The 18541-nt window shown below is 58.3% G+C and overlaps 1 protein-coding gene across 4 annotated transcripts in view; it reads left to right on the forward strand.

Moving 5' to 3' along the window:
- The window catches only part of SEMA6C (semaphorin 6C), an 88910-nt gene that overhangs the window by 39507 nt on the left and 30862 nt on the right, over nt 1–18541 (forward strand). For all 4 annotated transcript variants that reach the window (XM_048828607.2, XM_048828606.2, XM_048828608.2 and 1 more), the window contains exons 3-6: nt 14565–14767; nt 15244–15358; nt 16709–16766; nt 17839–17895. In XM_048828607.2, coding sequence (XP_048684564.2) covers nt 14650–14767; nt 15244–15358; nt 16709–16766; nt 17839–17895 — 348 coding nt within the window. In that variant the 5' untranslated portion in view covers nt 14565–14649. The remainder of the gene's footprint in view (nt 1–14564; nt 14768–15243; nt 15359–16708; nt 16767–17838; nt 17896–18541) is intronic.

Raw genomic sequence — 18541 nt, forward strand, 5'->3', positions numbered from 1 at the left:
TTCTCTGCCCCCAAAGGGATCATGGGAAGTAGAGAGTAAGTTAGAGGCACCTCGGGACTGCTCTAACTTATACCCTGGCTGGGCTGCCTGGATACAGGTGTTCAAAGGGGGCTCAGAGCAGCTTGCCATCCCCACGTCCGTCCCTGTCCCACATGCAAGAATGGGACACCTCCTCCGAGAGTCAGGCCTGGAAACTGCAGTCCAGGCTCCCATCTCCCCTCTCTGGGATGATAAGGGAGCCATGGGGATTTGAGCACTGGAGAGGAGATGAATCTTCCCTCTGCAGGGCCATGCCCTTTGTCCCCCCTGTGTTCCCATGCTGTTGGATGGGAGAAGCTGCCTTGGGAGACTGGGGCAGCTTGAAGGTGGGAGCAGGTCCAGAAGGTATCTTCGTTACTGTGCAAGCACCGTGCATGGTTGTTACCCCGTGGTCACAGACACCAGGGACCAGACCCACAGGTGGGGTAGCTGGCCGTTAGCCTTGTGCCTGCTAAGCATCAGTCACTCCTGGGGACTGATCTGTTGCAATGTGGGGAAAGGACCCTAGAGAGCGTGTTTGTGTCTCAACAACCTTTGTTCGGTGGGAGAGGCGGGACAGAGAGAGGGAAGCAACTCGCCTAGGGCCACACTGGCAGAGTGAGGAAATAGGACCCAGGAGTCCTGGCTATCCACCACCCCCGCCGCCTGGCTCTAACCATTAGATCCCATTCCCCTCCCAGAGCTGGGAACAGAACCCAGGAATCCTGGCTCCCCCAACCTCCTTCCTCTAACCATTAGACCCCATTCCCCTCCCAGAGCTGGGAACAGAACCCAGGAATCCTGGCTCCCCCAACCTCCTTCCTCTAACCATTAGACCCCATTCCTCTCCCAGAGCTGGGAACAGAACCCAGGAATCCTGGCTCCCCCAACCTCCTTCCTCTAACCATTAGACCCCATTCCCCTCCCAGAGCTGGGAACAGAACCCAGGAATCCTGGCTCCCACGGGCCCCGCTCTAATCATTAGTCCCCAGTCCCCTGCCAGAGCCTGGGAATAGACCCCAGTCCCTATCCCATAACCTCTAGTGGCCCAAAGCCTGCTCTCCATGCTCACACAGTGAGTTCCAGGAGTGCTGTGCCGTGCCGGCGAGGGGCTGGGGGCAGCCGGGGGGCGGGGGGAGGAGGCTGAGCCCAGCTTTCCAGCCGCAGTGTAATTAACCGCGCTAATGACGCGTGTGGCAGCAACATCAGCGCTGGGATCTTTCTTTAAAAATAATAGAGCGGAAAAAGAACTGATGGATTCAGAGGGAGAGAGAGGTGGGGGGAAGGGCGAGACCGGCCGTGGTGGGGTGGACCCGGACTCCTGGGTTCTCTCCGCAGCTCCGACACAGTCACTGGCCTAGGGATCCCAGCCACCGGTTGCTGGAAAGCAGCTACGTCCGGGCAGCGGCAACGAGCAATAACTGGAGCTGGGGTGAGGCCAGAGCTACTGACTCCTCAGCACCTGGAGGATTTCGATCCGTGGCCTCCTGTTTGGCCTCAACGGGGCAGAGCAGCCAAGCCAGCCGCACGGTAGCACCCCCAACCCAACCTGTCTGCGCACCCTCCCTCCCTCCAGCTCTGATGCCTTCCCTGCCCCCCTGCCAGCTGCCTGGAGCCCCTCGCAGGACCACCTGGAAGGCAAGACTGCATCACAGGATGGCACCGGGCAACCTGGCAGCTGTAGAGAGCTCAGGTTGGTGGGGGGGAGCAGGACCCACTCTGGGGGTGGGGGGGCACAGCCTCAGGAGCCTCATGCCAGCACCTGCATCCTCAGTGGATGGCAATGGAGCTTCGCCAGCTTACGCCAGCCCTGGTGGCACCATTGGACATGGGGGAACCTGTCCAACAGGTCCTCTTTATAAAGGGTTCAGAAATGATCGTCCTCAGAAAGTTTAATCAATCCCTACAGAGCCGAGTGACCAATCGCTATAGGTCGTGTCTAGCCGTCTACAACCCCGCAGTGCCTATAACACGCCTGTGACACACCCCGGCACGCCTGCGACATGCACACGCAGCCTCCGGCCCTCCCTCCTTCCCCGTTTAACCAGAGGCCTGAATTCCAAGGCCAGAAGGGACCGTTGGCACCATCTCGTCTGACCGCCAGCGTAACGCAGGGCTTGGTCCGACCTGAATTAATGTGGCCAAGCTCAGGTGGGCCCAATCCAACCCTCCCGCTGTGGAAAGGCTGGCCCGCCGGCGCCCCCCAGGGGGCAGGGAAGAGCTCAGACCTCAAGTGTGTGGTGGGATTGTTGCACCCCTGTGGCTCTTCCCATGCGCTGCCAGGATGCAAAGGCTATGTAACCCCTGAGGGGGGTGTGTGTGTGTTGCAGCTTCCCCCCTTTGTGCCTGGTCTGACACAGCTGTGTCTCTTCTCACCTCGCCTCGGGAGCCTTCGCTCAAGCATAGCGGCTCATGCGTTTCGCTTCGGTGGTCGCTGGTTCAAATCCCCAGCATGTTGGCCGAGAGGGTGAATATCTCTGTTGCCACAGGGGTCGCGGATTGTGCGGGGAGACACTGCATAACGCTTTGGGGCTGTGCAAATATCCCTGATAACGGAGACCAGCATTATTGTCATTGCTGTATGGCGGGCTGCCCTTGGAGTTCACTCCCCAGGAAGGGTTGCTCCAGGCCCGTCTCTCTAACCTGGCCCTGGGGGTTTGCTGGTTTCCGGCTCGGGCTGGGTGATCTGTGCTGGGAGATGGGGTGATGCTCATCTGGCTGGGCTGGGGTATATTGCGATATAGGCCCGGCTGGTGAAAAGACCCGATCGCGTGACGAGAATGGGTGGTAAACTACTGCCCGGTGGTGTGATTTGGTCAGGCAGCTCTTAGGAACCGTATGTGGGTCCTTTGAATGCCCTGGCTCTGCCCCAGCGGGTTGCCCTGTGATGCAGGGAAAGGAGCTCACACTCCGTGGCCCATTCCATCCTTGGCCTCTCTGCGGCGCCTGCCCACCGGGGGGCACAGTCAGAGCTGGGTTGTCACTGGTACTGCAGGGCCTTGTCATTGGTACTGCAGTAGCATCTTTGGGGGGTGGGGGGGACGCATTTTGCCCGGCGCTGTACAAACACAGGGGCTGCCCTCGCCCTCGCTTGTAGTCAAAATAGACACAGGCCAGGAGAGGAAACTGAGGCACTGAGTGGGGGAGTGAGTGGCCCAAGATTGCAGGGCTGTGTCTGGAACTCACAGCTCCCACAACCTAACCTAGTGCCCCACCCACCAATACACGCAGCCACCCTGATTCCTCTGCCAAGGGTGGGCCTCCATGGAAGCGGATGCCTGTGCCCCATCTAATCATTTCCATGGAAGGCAATGACCCACCCAGAGATAAAGTTTGCCTGCTACTGGGTTATTATTAATGTCTATTAGATGTATTACGGTAGCACTAGGAAGCCCCAGTCATGGATCAGACCCCATGGTGCTAGGCGCAGTACATTACCTATTAGGTGTATTACAGCAGCGCCTAGGTGCCCCAGTCATGGCCCAGACCCCATGGTACCAGGTGCTGTACATTATCTATTAGGTGTATTACATCAGTGCCTAGAAGCCCCAGTCATGGCCCAGACCCCATGGTGCTAGGTGCTGTACAAACCCAGAACAAACAGACAGTCCCTGCCCCAAAGAGCTCACAATCTAAGACAAGAGACAGCAGATGCAGACAGACAGAGGAACCCAAGGATCCAGTGGGCAATCTCCAGCCCTAGCCTTGGAGGTGAAAGGCCCCGTGAGCTGTCCCCATGCACCGGAGCCACCCTGTCCCCCTCCGCCGCTGTCTGGCAGCCCTCCCATTTATCACAGCAGCTCGCTGGTGCCTGCACCAGGCTCATTCCTGGCCTATCTATAGTGCCACCCAGGCAGGTGTCTTTCTCCCAGACAGATGGCATGACGGCGCTGCCGTTTCGACAGTTTCTCAGCCTATCGGCGGGTCGTTCTTCACATTTGTGCTTTTCTCCGCCCTTCCCTTCCCTTCGGCTGGGCTTTAAAATTGTGACACGTTTTTATGGCACAACGGGGGGGAAAAAAACGAACACCTCCCCCGCCCTGCAGAGCTAGACTGAAATCGGTCCACGCTCCTCCCCGGGCACCATGGGGAAGAGCCAAAGCAGAGAGGCCTTTGCTTAGGAGAGAAAAACTGTCTCCGGTTCTGACTCGTGGGGGCAAGTTACCCTACCTCCTGGAGGGCTTGTTATGCCAGCCTTTTCCATCTGATGCCAGCCACTGGCAGATGCAGGCTCCCGGCTAGATTAAGCCCCTGAGCCAGCCTGGAAAATTGCTACAAAAGGTTCCAGCTTAACAACTCTGTTCATCCACGGGGGAGCTTGTTTATGATGGGAGCGCCTGGTTTCCAACCGAGAACAGGGCCTCCTTGTGCCAGGCGCTGTACGGACAAGACAGCCCCTGCCCTAGACGAAATAGACAAGACAGCCACGGGCGAGGGGGGCAGGGAAGGGGTTGAACGTGCATGCGGAGCGAGCGGGCAGATGCCATGGTAACGCCAGGGATCTTTGGGCTCAGTCTTGTTATTTAAATCCCTTTGGTGGGGGAGAGGTTTGGCTGGATGGGCAGGGAGGGACTGGGAAGGGGAGGGGGCTGGAGGCTGGGAGGAGGGGCAGCAGCAGAAGGGGAAGATTCTGCACTCGCCACCCCACGCCAGGGCCTCTCGTCTTGGACACGTCGACCCGCGGGCTGACCAGACCGTTCGGCTGCCGTGGGCCATGTAGTCCATGGCCCCTCTGCTGACGCAGCCAATCAGGGGCTGGTAGAGTGATGAATCCCCTGGGAGCATTTGTGGCCCGAGGTCCCCGCTCCCCCAACTCATTTCACCCACTGGCGAGTTACAGGGACCAGAGACGGCGGAGCCTGATGGACCCTCTAGGGGCCGGGGCTGCTCCCGTGAAATGCAATAAGGGAAATGCAATGGGACGTTGGCCACGGATCAGGCCCACCAGGGTACGGATATGGCCCAGAATTGTTATGTCTGTCTATCCAGCGCTTTGTGCTGCCCAGTGTTGTACACCCCCCAAGCAATGGGGCTCCCCCCAGCAGCAGGCCTGTCCAGTGTGCTCTAAACTCAGAGGCATTTGGGGGGCTGGTTCCTCCCCCATTACTCAGCTTCTGGAATGGGGGTTAATGTTACACTGGGGATGACTGGCACAAAACTCTCTGAGGGAGCTGGTAGGACTGACATGAGTCCAACACCCTTAGGCTGCCCAGGAGGCTGTAGCGCAGAGGACTGGGAGCCAGGACTCCTGGGTTCTATTCCCTGCTCTGGGAGGGGAGTGAGGTGTAGTGGGTTAGGGCTAGGAAAGGACAGGGAGCCAGGACTCCTGGGTTCTATTCCCTGCTCTGGGAGGGGAGTGAGGTGTAGTGGGTTAGAGGTACGATGGAATTGGGAGCCAGAACTCCTGGCTGTGGGATCTAGTGGGTTTGAGTAGGCAGGCCTGACCAGCAGGACTCCTGGGTTCTAATCCTAGATCTGGAAAGGCGTGTGGCCTAGTAGGTAGAGCAGGAGGAACCATGAATCAGGACTGCTAGTCTCTTCACACCTGTGAGAGGGGAGCGGAATCTAGTGGTCAGAGTAGGGTATACTGGGAGCCAGGACTCCTGGCTTCTATTCCCAGCCATAGGAGGCAGTGTGATCCAGTAGTTAGCACAGGGGCTGGTGGCTCAAGACACCCAGCGCTGCTGCTTCCTTGCCGCGTGGGTCTGGGTAAGTCACTTCCCATCTCTCAGTCTCATTTATCTCCATCTGTCAAGTGTGACAAATGATCCTCGCCCACCTTTGCAATCCCCCGGCGTGTATCGCTCTGCAGCCCACAGCCTGGGCAAGCCGCAGCCGGGAGAGCTGAGCGCTGGCTACTCTCTGCCCTGGGGTAAAAAGAACCCTTCTCTCCACATGACTCACTGTCTATTTTTAAATGGTGTTGAAAACATAAAAGGGCCCCTTCCCCATCAGTCTAATTATAAATCGGCTGGAACGTCAAGTTTATCAAAGGAGACAAACGAGAGCTCGGAGCGTGCCCCGCTGGGATTCTGGGAATGGTGCCGATCCAGGCACGGAGTTTGTGGAAGAAATTAATTTTCGGTCTATATTAAAAATGTGGCTTTGTGGTCTGTTTCCCGCCGCGAAATTCCCAGCTTTTCATATATCGTGCTGGCTTCACGGCACCTGGTTTGGAGCCTCCCATCAGTATCGGCTCCTCATCGGAATGGGATCCAGGGAAGGGATCTGGCCAGCTCTGCAGAAGCAGATCTCACTGCCCGTCATGCTGGCCCAATGTTGTCTCCTGGTTTCCTTGCTCTCCCCCGGCTGTCTCCACCTGCTGTCTCTTGTCTTATCCTAAGGCTATGGCGACACTGCAATCGTGGGGTGTGATTGCATCATGTGTAGACTTACCCCAGCTAGATTTCCTGGGGCTTGCTCAGGTGCTGGAGCAGAGAAGCCCTGGCAGCAGCTGCGCAAGTCCCCCCACCCACTGGGAATTACTTGGGCAGCTAGCCCACGCTGAAATCCATCCTGCCACAGCTTCGCTGGAGTAAAGCTAGCTTGGGGGTGTCCATACAAGCTGCAGTTACACCCGAGGCATCCCAGGCCTCAGCTCCTGTTTGTAAAATGAGGATAAAATTCCTGCCTTTCCCGTCCCTTGATGTGTTTGGGCTGGGAGCCCTCTGGAGCAGGGATGCTCCCTGCTCTGTCTGTGCAACGCCTGGCACATTGGGGCTCAGATCTCAGCTAGGGGCATCCCACGCTACTGTCGTAGCTTCTTGTAAAAGAAATCAGAGCGGATCCAGGGGGAGCTCTGTGCATTCTGACGCCCTTTAACAGCGCCCTCTTTTCCACAGATCTCAAAGCACTTTACAAAAGAGGTCAGTACGGTTATCCCCATTTCACAGATGGGGAAATTGAGGCACCGGGTGCCCAAGGTCACCCCGCAGGCTAGTGGCAGAGGTGGGTCTAGAACTCAGGTCTCCTGAGTCCCAGGGTAGCGATCCACCCACTAGGCATCACTGCTCAAGGTTAACAGTAAAGCCGTCCTAACTGTACCAAGCTTCTGCAGGATGTTAACCTAGGCGCTCAGCTGTCTCCAGGCAGTGACGTACGGCTAAGCTGGCAAGCCATGTCAATGGAGTGATTTGACTCCCCCCTCATTCAGTGCTGTCTGGAGGTTCATAACCAGCGTTCTCTGGTGTCCTGGCTGCTGACAGGCAGTGAGCTTGGCGGAGGGGAAGGGGGGGCAAATTCTCATCTCAGTCACTCACGAGTGAAACATATGATCAACCCCGGCGCCGTGTGTATTTTCATTGTAACTCAATCACCAGGAACAAGCGCTGGGAGACAAGAAAAGCAAAATGCAGTGAGCCTCCCGCAGGACCCTGCTGAGACTTCCTGGAAAATGCCAATAAACGGCTGATTCCCAGCCGGGCCTGAGGTTTGCTGCAGCCATCTCCCCCTATTACCAGGGAGCAGTTTAGATGCAAACAGAGAAACCGTGTGGCTCAAGGGCTTGCCCAGCTGCTGCTGCTTATTCCTGGCTCTGAGACGGCAGCTGCTCCATTTCATTGGATGCAGGGCAATTAACAAGGTTCTGGAGAAATGGCAGCTGGTGGTTTAAGGGTGACTTAAACCAGGATTTCCTGGCTTTTACAATGGCTTAGTTACCTTACGGTAGCAACTGAGGTAGGGGTAGGGACCCCATTATGCTGGGCACTTGACAGATGTGGAGTGAGAGACAATCCCTACCACAAAGCCCTCCCGAGCTAAATAGATGCAGGGGAGGGGAAACTGAGGCACGGAGAGAGGAAGGGTTCTCCAGCCCAAAGTTATCCAGCAGGTGACTGAGCTGGGATGAGAACCCAGGTCCCCTGTGTCCACCGGGAGCCTGGGGCCTCTTGTTGGCTGTGGGGGGTGATAAGTGTGATTGAGCAACCGGACCTGGGCGTGAATGGAGTTTTTTGATGTGGCCTGGGTGTTTCCCCTGTTGGCAAAGGGCTCCTGGCTGCGCTTCATGCCCCAGTGCGTCAGTTCAGCTTTCTTCATGCTCACAAGTCCAAGCCAACAGACTGTACCTCCCTCCGCTCCAGAGTCCCGGTCCCCCCACCCCAGTATGGGGGACTGTGCGTCGGATCCATTGAGTAAACGGCAAGGAGTAGCGGGGCATGGCTGAGAATGGCGCCCAACATTGGGGGGCGTCTTCGGGGGCCAGGTTCTTCCCCCACCAGCCCCTCCCAGCTACTGCCCAAGAAAGCGACCTGCAGAGCCGCCTGGCAGCCTGTCTTTGTTCTAACCTGGTGCCTCATCACAATCAAATTACAGCTCCCAGCTAATCAGTCCCAACTTCCAATTAGCAGGTGATTGGGATGGCGCAGCTCGTCATAATTAGCAGTGCAGCAGGGAGCTCCGGCTGACGGGCGGGGATGGGGTGCTGGGACTAGCAAACCTGCTGGCGAGCTCAAATCAGTCCCCTCTTCCCAGCCCCTGCTCTCCCTCCACGCACACCCCACCCCAGCTACCTATCTGAGCAAGAATTAGGTTGCTGTGAAGACACAGGGGCCAGATTCTGCTGCCTGCAGGTTCTCCAGGAAAACCCATTGGTAGAGAAGCATGTAGGATAATAGGTGGATGGAGAGAGGCGCACGTATGGCACTGGATGGATGGATGGATGGATAGGTAGACAGAAAAGCAGGTATCCTGAGAGGTGGGTTAGATGAATGCATACGGGAATGGAGGGAGGGGTACGTGTCATGATGAATTGGTACATGTGACACTGGATGGACAGCGATGAAGGGAATGGAGCTGTATGTACAGAACAGGATGGATGGAGGGAAGGAGGGCATGTGTGTGCGGCACGGGACTGAAGGGAGAAAGCGAAGGCTGTGAGTCACAATAGGTGTATATATATAGGGTATTATGCCATTGGACAGATGGATGGAAGAACGGATGGAGGGGTGTGTAGGTGATGGAGGGGATGGATGGATCCATGGACGGGTGTGTAGGTGATGGAGGAATGGATACATGGAGGGGTGTGTAGGGGAGGGAGAGATGGATGGATACATGGAGGGGTGTGTAGGGGATGGAGAGATGGATGGATACATGGAGGGGTGTGTAGGGGATGGAGAGATGGATGGATACATGGAGGGGAGTGTAGGGGATGGAGAGATGGATGGATACATGGAGGGGTGTGTAGGGGAGGGAGAGATGGATGGATACATGGACGGGTGTGTAGGTGATGGAGGAATGGATACATGGAGGGGTGTGTAGGGGATGGAGAGATGGATGGATACATGGAGGGGTGTGTAGGGGATGGAGAGATGGATGGATACATGGAGGGGAGTGTAGGGGATGGAGAGATGGATGGATACATGGAGGGGTGTTTAGGGGAGGGAGAGATGGATGGATACATGAAGGGGTGTGTAGGGGATGGAGAGATGGATGGATACATGGAGGGGAGTGTAGGGGATGGAGAGATGGATGGATACATGGAGGGGAGTGTAGGGGATGGAGAGATGGATGGATACATGGAGGGGAGTGTAGGGGATGGAGAGATGGATGGATACATGGAGGGGAGTGTAGGGGATGGAGAGATGGATGGATACATGGAGGGGTGTGTAGGGGATGGAGGGGATAGATACATGGATGGGCACGTAGGTGATGGATGGATGGATACATGGCCGGGGCGAGTAGGTGATGGGAATGACAGCTGTTGTCTGCACTCCCACACATGTTGCCTGCATCCAGGAGGTGCACAGCAACAGGAGGGTGGGGGGCTGACCCTAGGCCAAACCCCGGGCACCCAGGTGTGGTGGGTGCTGTGCTGCTCAGCTGCTAGTGGGCTCTGTGGGGGGGCAGATTCGCAGGGCAGGGGCAGTCTGGGGCCCGTGCCCAGGGGCGCACTGGGATTCACAGCAAGAGGGAGGCCAGGGTTGGAGCCCAGGTGCTCTTCTCCAGGATCCAGGCAGGTGAGTGGCTCCAGCCCTTCCCACTCAGCGGGTGCTGCTGTCGGACTGCAGAGCCCACAGCCCGGGTGGCCCATCAGCACCGCGCCAGGACTGATCAGCCAGGGCCTGGCATCTAGACTGCAGGCGCCATCCCAGCCCGGCCGCCCTAGGAGCCACTGAGGGCACAGGGGCTGGAGCGCCAGGACCCAGAGCTGGAGCTCGCGCATGGCTATGGGGCTGTGTCCTTGAAATGGTGTTCCATTCATCCCTCGCCCCCCCAGCTAGACCCCCCCATGCATTGCCCCCGCAGCTGCACACACACACACCATGCATTGCCCCTGCCTGACTACACACACACACATACACGCATCACCCCGTCCCAGGTAATCCCCTCCATGCATTGTCCCTGCCCAGCTACTCACACACACCCCACGCCATGCATCCTGCTGCCTGGATATACACACACACACACGCTCCTATTCCTGCGTCCACTGACACACACCCACGCACACTCTTGTTCTCACACACACTCTCATTCCCAGTCATTTCCATACTCACACCCCTCCCGGCTGAGCTCTCCCCCCTCAGCTCCGCTCCCTCTTTCTCTCCCTCTCCGTCCCTGGCACGCTCTGTCTCTCCCCCCTCTCCTCCTCTCTCTCAAGCTCAGCCCAGCCTCCCTCCATCTCTCTGTCCTTAGTGCCTTGTCTTCTCCTCTTTTCTCTCCTTCCTCCCTCGTGGCTAACCCCCGCTGCACCAAGCCAGGATCCCAGCCCCACTGCCCCCCAGGTGACACTCCCTGTAACTCCGGCATAATCACGGCTAATCACTGCTCACCACTCCAGCCTGACCAAGTCAGGTTATTTATAAAGCCTGGCATTTGGCTCCTGGCTGGAAAACCGCCCTGGAACAGGTCCCCCCCAGCTCACCCCACAAGCCTCACTGTAACTGTCATTTTCTGCCGTCATGTTGGGCATTAATTGGGCTTTGGCAGCGATTTCCCGCTCCCGGGGCAGGTCTCCAACTCCTCCCATGGCCCAAAGGGAAAAGGGCGCAGCGCCGAGATAGCAGGTGGCATGGAGCAGTGGTTAGGGCAGGTGACTGGCAATCAGGACTCCTGGGTTCCTATGGCCAGCTCTAGGAAGGGAATGGTTTCTCGTGGTTTGAGCAGGGAGAGGGAACTGGGTGTCAGGACTCCTGGGTTCTATTTTCAGAGCTCAGGGCGGGTAGTTGGGTCTAGTGGTCAGAGCGGGGGGTGGGGTGGGGGAGGGAGCTGGAAACACTCGTCCGGAAAAGAATTTGTTTTCATGTTTTTCCTTTTAAAACAAGTCTGTCTGTCCATCCATCTGGGGCTCTGCTCCAAACTGCTGCTGAGCTGGGCTTTGCAATAGCATCCCCATGTCTCCCCCCCCCCTCCCAGTTGGCTAGTCTCTATCCCCCCTTGCCTGTGGTCTGGGAAGCCCTCCGGGGGATGAGCCAACATCCTGCCTGCGTGGGAACTGCCTCCTCCCTCCCGGAGGGTGGGGAATTGTCTCGGGTTCACCCCGGTGACTTTCCGGGGACGCCGAGCTCCGTCCTGGAATAACCGGAGAGATTTCCTGAAGCTCCCGCAGGGCCCAACCCACGTCAGTCCCCGTCAGCGCCACGCTGAGCTGACGCCAACACCTGCCTCTGCTCCGGGGCATTGGCTGCCCGCGGCACCCATGGGGGGCCCTGTGGGCAGGGCCTGCTAATTAGCAGCCCAGAGGATGGCTCTCCTGGGGTGTGTAGCTGGAGAGAGTCACCACCACACCTCTCACACACACCCCTTGTACACACACCACTTTTACACCCTCATGCTCCTCACACACACAGTCCTTGTACACCCCCCACAGGCCGTACACCCCCCTTATACACTCCCACACTGCCTCTCACACACAGCCCTTATACACCTTCACATTCCCTCACACACTGCCCTTGTATACCCTCCCCCACACACGCAGTCCTTGTACACCCCTCCACAGAGCCTATACACCCCCTTTATACACCCCCTCTCACACACAGCCCTTATACACCTTCACATGCATTCTCACACACAGTCCAGGTATACCCTCACACCCCTCACACGCCCCCTTGTACACACACCCCTTTTACACCCAAGACCCCGCACAAACACACACACAGCCCGTACACCCCCTTATATACTCCCACACCCCCTCACACACACAGCCCTTATACACCCTCACATCCCCTCTCACACACAGTCCTTGTACACCCCCGTACCCCTCACACACACCGCCCATCTATGCCCCCTCACACACACACCCTCACACACACAGCCCTTATACACCCTCATAGACACCCACACCTCCCACACACACAAGCCATACATGCCCTCACACAAACAGTCTGAACACACACCCCTTATACACCTCCCCTTATATGCCCTCACACACAGCCCTTATACACTCCCACATCCCCTCTCACACACAGCCCTTGTACACCTTCACATCCCCTCATACACAGCCCTTTACACTCCCACACCCCCTCACATACATCGCCTGTACAACTCCCTTTACACATCCCACAGTCCCTCACACACACACACCATTATACACCCCTCACTCACAGCCTGTACGCACACACTTATACATAGACTCACACACACCCCTTACACACCTGCCCACAGGTCTACACACACAATCTTTACACACATATAAACCCTTACACACATATAAACATAGACACACACATGCACACTCTTTATACACCTCACACACACACCATTTTACACCCCCCTTACACACCTTCCACACCTGCTCACACACAGGCATGCACACACACAGGTATACACAACCATTACACACACACACACCCAGGGGTCTACATAGCACACACCCCTTACACATGCAGTCACACACACAGGTATACACTCACACACACATGCGCCTTCCATGCGGCCCAGTATCAGTGGGGCTGGAACAAGTTTTCCAGTGGGGTTGTTGTATCTGGGCTGTTGTTAATACTTCATGCCGCAGCACCCTAGCATTCATCCTGCAGGGGGTTAGCCATGATCCAAAGGAAAGGGGATCGGGGAAGAGGTGTGGGTCACCTGGCATAGGGGGAAGGGGGAGAATGGGGTTACTTCCCTCCCTCCCTCCCCCCCCCCGCGTGCTCTCCCCCCTCTGATCTCTCCCTTCCTCCCCTCACAACCCAGATCTTAGGCTGCAGCTCCCACTGTAACTCGACCCCCTGCGCCAGCTGCTAGTCCCTAATGCTTGCCAGCCCCATGTGCAAGCCAGGCCGGGTCAGGGTCTGGTACCCGCTTTATAACCTGGCCTGGGGAGAACTCCAGCCCGCAGGACAAAGTGGGAGTTGGGGGTGGGGGGGAGTGTCCACGCCCCTGCCTGTCCCCGCTGGGGCTGACCCAGCGCACCCGTGTCGACCGGGTATTCTGGGTGCACCCTGGGCAGGGCTTTCTGTGCTCCTGCCTGGAACAGGCCTGAGTTTTCAGCAGTCCTCAGCATCCCCAAATCCCAGGTGGCTGCTTGTAGGGCCCCTTGGCATTGGGCATGGTGTCTAGTGGTTAGAGCGGGGCTGTGGGTAGGCTGGGAAAGCCAGGGCAAAATGAAGAGGCCTTAAAGCAGGGGTAAATTAAGCTGATGCTCCCTTTATGGACCCTTTATGCTGCCAGAGGGGCATGAAGGAGTCTTAATGTAAATAAGAATCAGGCTACAAGGTCTGGGACTCCTGGGTTCTCTCTCCAGCTCTGGGAGGGGAGTGTAATCCAATGGTTACAGCAAGGATGTAGGAGTCAGGGCTTCTGGGCTCTAGGGAAGGGGAGTGTGATCTAGTGGTTATGGGTTCTTTCCCAATATTTGCAGCTGACCAGCTGTATGGCCTGGGGTAGTCACACACCCGCCTCCCACCTGCCTCAGTTTCCCCATATGTATAACAAGGAGGTGATGCCTTCGCAGGGATGCTGTGGGCTTTAGTGAGTCAATGCTGGCAAATCGCCTGTGTCTGCCTTTCCCTCCGATTGACCTTTTGGCTCTGCTGTTACAATAGACCCTTACATGAATTTTTTGTTGTGGGGGGGCGGAGGTTGTGGGTGCGGATTGACCACCTTGCTCCCATTTGGCCTTACGGCTTTTCTGGAGCCTGCCCAGCCTGGCTCACAGCACCCGTGTGCTTCCCATTCCCTCCCCCCTGTGCCCGGTTGGACCGACCAGTGCCAGCTGTCCTGCACCCCAGGCATAGGGAGCGGATGGTCCTCTCTGTCTGCACAGCACCCTCCTTTCAGAGCCATCTCCCTGGAGGGATTAACCCCCGTTGTTCCTGTGCCATGCCCCACTAGGCATCAACCAGCAGCAACCTCAGGGGGGCGCTAGCTTAAGTTGAGGGGGTGCCTGGAAGGCAGGGCTGGAGCGTGTCGGCAGGGAGGCAGAGCGTGCGGGAAGCTCACCCGGCACAGCCCCTTTGTCCACCCCGCCCTGGCTCTGGGGTGGAGCGAGGGCTTGTGAGGTACGGTGGGGGCGCGCCTCCGTCTTCTGGAGAGGAAGAGGAGCTGAATGGAGCCAGCACCGTGGGCTCCGAGGCGGATGTGACAGTGACAGCCCCCCCCCGTCTCCGCAGGGCCTGCTGATGGGCGAGCGAGCAATGGTCCAGTCCTAAGGCCCAGCCGGTTCCGCTCTGCTCTCCGGCTGGGAAGGCCACGAGGATGCCCCCCTCCTGCCCTGCTGCGGCTGCTCTGCTCCTCCTGCTGGGCCGATGCCTGCTGCCGTCCGCGCTCTCCTTCCCCAAGGACCTCGCTCCCCTCAGCACCGTGGGCCTGCCGAGTAAGCCAGCCCAGTCGCTCCCTCCACGCTGCCCCCCGGAGCAGGGAACCCACGGCTGTCGAGCCACAGGCCTGGGCTGAGACCTGCCACGCTCGGGTCGCCCGAGGCAGCCGCCTGCAGGACGGGACACTGGGCGAGCCATGTAGTGGCCACAGCCGCTAGACCGCATGGCCTGTGGCTGGGACCCGCCCCCCGCGCCAGAGGGAGAGCAAATGGCATGTTCCCTGCCTGGGCTGGGGTGTCCAGCTGGGGGTGTCTCCCCAAGTCTGGAATGAACCCCTGGGAACGGAACAGGGTCTATCAGTGGGGGGGTGATGTATGAAGGGCACTATGGGGTTCCCCTCAGCCGCTGTCCCCACTCCAATTACACCCCCCCCCAGTGTTGGGATGTCACTGGTAGCCATCGTGCCGGGGCGGGGACCCTGTGCCAGGGGAGGTGGAAGTGTATAATGGCCGCTCTTGCTCTCTGCCACCAGCGACATCCCCCTACCCCTGCTTCCGAGGCCTCGCCGGCGACAATGACACGGCCCAGCTGGGCCTGGACTTCCAGAGGATGCTGCGGCTCAACCAGACGTTCCTCATTGCCGCGCGGTGAGTGAGAGAGAGAGAGAGAGAGAGAGAGAGCCCCCATGGGGCATCGCACCGGCGCACCTCATGTGCAACGCGGGGCCCCTGCACTCCTCGCCCAGCCGCCGGTGTGCACAGGCCCCTCGCCCAGCCATGTGTGCACGCCCCTCGCCCAGCCATGTGTGCACGCCCCTCGCCCAGCCATGTGTGCACGCCCCTCAATCAGCCGTGTGCACGCCCCTCGATCAGCTGTGTGCACGCCCCTCGATCAGCCGTGTGTGCACGCCCCTCAATCAGCCGTGTGCACGCCCCTCGATCACCCGTGTGCACACCCCTCGATCAGCCATGTGTGCACGCCCCTCGATCAGCCGTGTGCACGCCCCTCGATCAGCTGTGTGCACGCCCCTCGCCCAGCCATGTGTGCACGCCCCTCAATCAGCCGTGTGCACGCCTCTCGATCAGTTCTGTGTGCACGCCCCTCGATCAGTTCTGTGTGCACGCCCCTCGATCAGCCGTGTGCACGCCCCTCGATCAGCCGTGTGCACGCCCCTCGATCAGCTGTGTGCACACGCCCCTCGATCAGCTGTGTGCACACGCCCCTCTATCAGCCATGTGTGCACGCCCCTCGATCAGCTGTGTGCACGCCCCTCGATCAGTTCTGTGTACACGCCCCTCGATCAGCTGTGTGCACACGCCCCTCTATCAGCCATGTGTGCACACCCCTCGATCAGCCGTGTGTAGACGCCCCTCGATCAGCCGTGTGCACATGCCTCTCGATCAGCTGTGTGTACATACACCCCGTCACCCAGCTATGTGTGCACGCCCCCTCGCCCAGCTGGAGTCTGCACACCCCATCCTACACCCTCACAACTACAGCACAAACCTCCCCTGGCCCTCGCAGAACCACAGCGTGAGCACAGCCCTCCCACACGCCCCCAGCCATGGCACATGCCTCACGCGCCCCTTGCACAACCGCGTGTGCACACCCCGCCCCACACCCCACAGCCACAGCACACGCCTCACATGCCTCCCACACAACCACAGTTGTGCACGCGCCCCTCGCCCAGCCACAGTGCGTGCATCCCCTCCTACGCGCCCCCCCCAGCCACAGCGCACACCTCACCCAGCCCTCGCACAACCGCAGGGTGCCCCTGGCCTCATACCCCCCCCAGCCACAGAGCACTCCTCTCCCATCCCACGCAGGGTCCCAGCACACAGCTTGCACTCCCCTCACACAACCAGAGCCCTCTCACACACCTTGCGCATGACACCGATGCTCAGACACCATCACAACCCCCCTCTGTCCCCAGCCGTGGTCCTTGTGCCTCCTCACGTGCTCGGGAGATGGTCACGTTCCCTGCTCTCTCTCCACAGGGACCACGTTTATGCCTTTGACCTCAGCCAGACCCCAGAGGAGTTCTATCCCGAGAGGGTAAGGAGGAAGGGGAGTCGCGGCCGTGGTACGAGGGTGGGTGGGAGGGACTGTTTGGCAATCTTCCCTCATGTCAGAATGGGGTGCAGTGGTTAGAGCAGGGGGCTGGGAGCCAGGACTCCTGGGTTCTGTTGTCAGCTCTGCAAAGAGCTGGTGAGAGCAGGGGGCTGGGAGCCAGGACTCCTGGGTTCTGTTGTCAGCTCTGCAAAGAGCCGGTGAGAGCAGGGGGCTGGGAGCCAGGACTCCTGGGTTCTGTTGTCAGCTCTGCAAAGAGCCGGTGAGAGCAGGGGGCTGGGAGCCAGGACTCCTGGGTTCTGTTGTCAGCTCTGCAGAGAGAGTTTCAGAGTAACAGCCGTGTTAGTCTGTATTCACAAAAAGAAAAGGAGGACTTGTGGCACCTTAGAGACTAACCAATTTATTTGAGCATGAGCTTTTGTGAGCTACAGCTCACTTCATCGGATGCATACTGTGGAAAGTGTAGAAGATCTTTTTACATGCTTTGTGTGTATATAAAAAGATCTTTTACACTTTCCACAGTATGCAGCCGATGAAGTGAGCTGTAGCTCACGAAAGCTCATGCTCAAATAAATTGGTTAGTCTCTAAGGTGCCACAAGTCCTCCTTTTCTTTTTGCAGAGAGAGTGTTCTTCTGCAGTGAGAGCAGGGGGCTGGGAGCCAGGACTCCTGGGTTCTGTTGTCAGCTCTGCAGAGAGAGTGTTCTTCTGCGGTGAGAGCAGGGGGCTGGGAGCCAGGACTCCTGGGTTCTGTTGTCAACTCTGCAGCAGAGAGTCTTCTTCTGCGGTGAGAGCAGGGGGCTGGGAGCCAGGACTCCTGGGTTCTATTTCACTTCTGGGTCGAGGGGTTAGAACAGTGGCCTGGGCGTTCTTGGCCCACCCTGCTCAGAGTTAAAAGCTGCTGGCCAAGGCTGTCCACAGAGCAGCCTGTGACCTCAGTTGCCATCCTGCGCTGCCCTGCCCTTCCTTAGCCAGAGGTCTGCATGATCCCATGCTCCCCCCCAGAACACCTTTGTGCCCCTCCTAACCCCCTTCCTTTGCCCCCCACCCCTTCTCTAGCATCTCACCTGGAAGACCCAGGACATGAAGAACTGCGCCATGCGTGGGAAGCTGCGGGTAAGAAATGTGGCTCCGCCTCCAGATGTTCCTGTACAGATGTTCCCTCCTAGGCCACCCCAGGGAGAGGGGGGAGCTGGAGTCTGAAAATGCCCCTGTGCAAGTCCTGGAGCCTCTCTCTCGCCCATAAGAATGGCCATCCTGGGTCAGACCAAAGGTCCATCTAGCCCAGTATCCCGTCTTCCGGCAGTGGCCAGTGCCAGGTGCCCCAGAGGGAATGAACAGAGCAGGTGATCATCAAGTGATCCATCCCATCACCCATTCCCGATGGGTGTCTGAGCTCCTATAGCAGGGGGCAGCTCTGGGCACCTGGGAGATTCATCCCCCCCTTCCTGGGAGATGCGCTCTAAGGGCTCAGTCCAAAACCCATGACATCTACAGCTTCAGGGGGGTTTGGCTCGGGGCCCCACCCCCCAGCTTTGTGCCATGCCCCGTGTGCCCCTCAGATGTTGCCCTCCACCCCAGGGGTGGCTGCATTCCAGTGGTGCTCTAGGCACAAGCATCCAAAATGCTTTGAGATCCTCCAGGCTGGAAGGGGCTAGGGAAATGTGATATCTCCTTGTTCCAGTCTCTTTTCCTTCTCACTCATCACTTAACCCAGGTTCCTGTGCCGGGTGATGTACACACCTGTTCCACCCCAGGTGAC

Source organism: Caretta caretta, chromosome 24 (genome assembly GCF_965140235.1).
Source record: "Caretta caretta isolate rCarCar2 chromosome 24, rCarCar1.hap1, whole genome shotgun sequence".
NCBI lineage: Eukaryota > Metazoa > Chordata > Testudines > Cheloniidae > Caretta > Caretta caretta.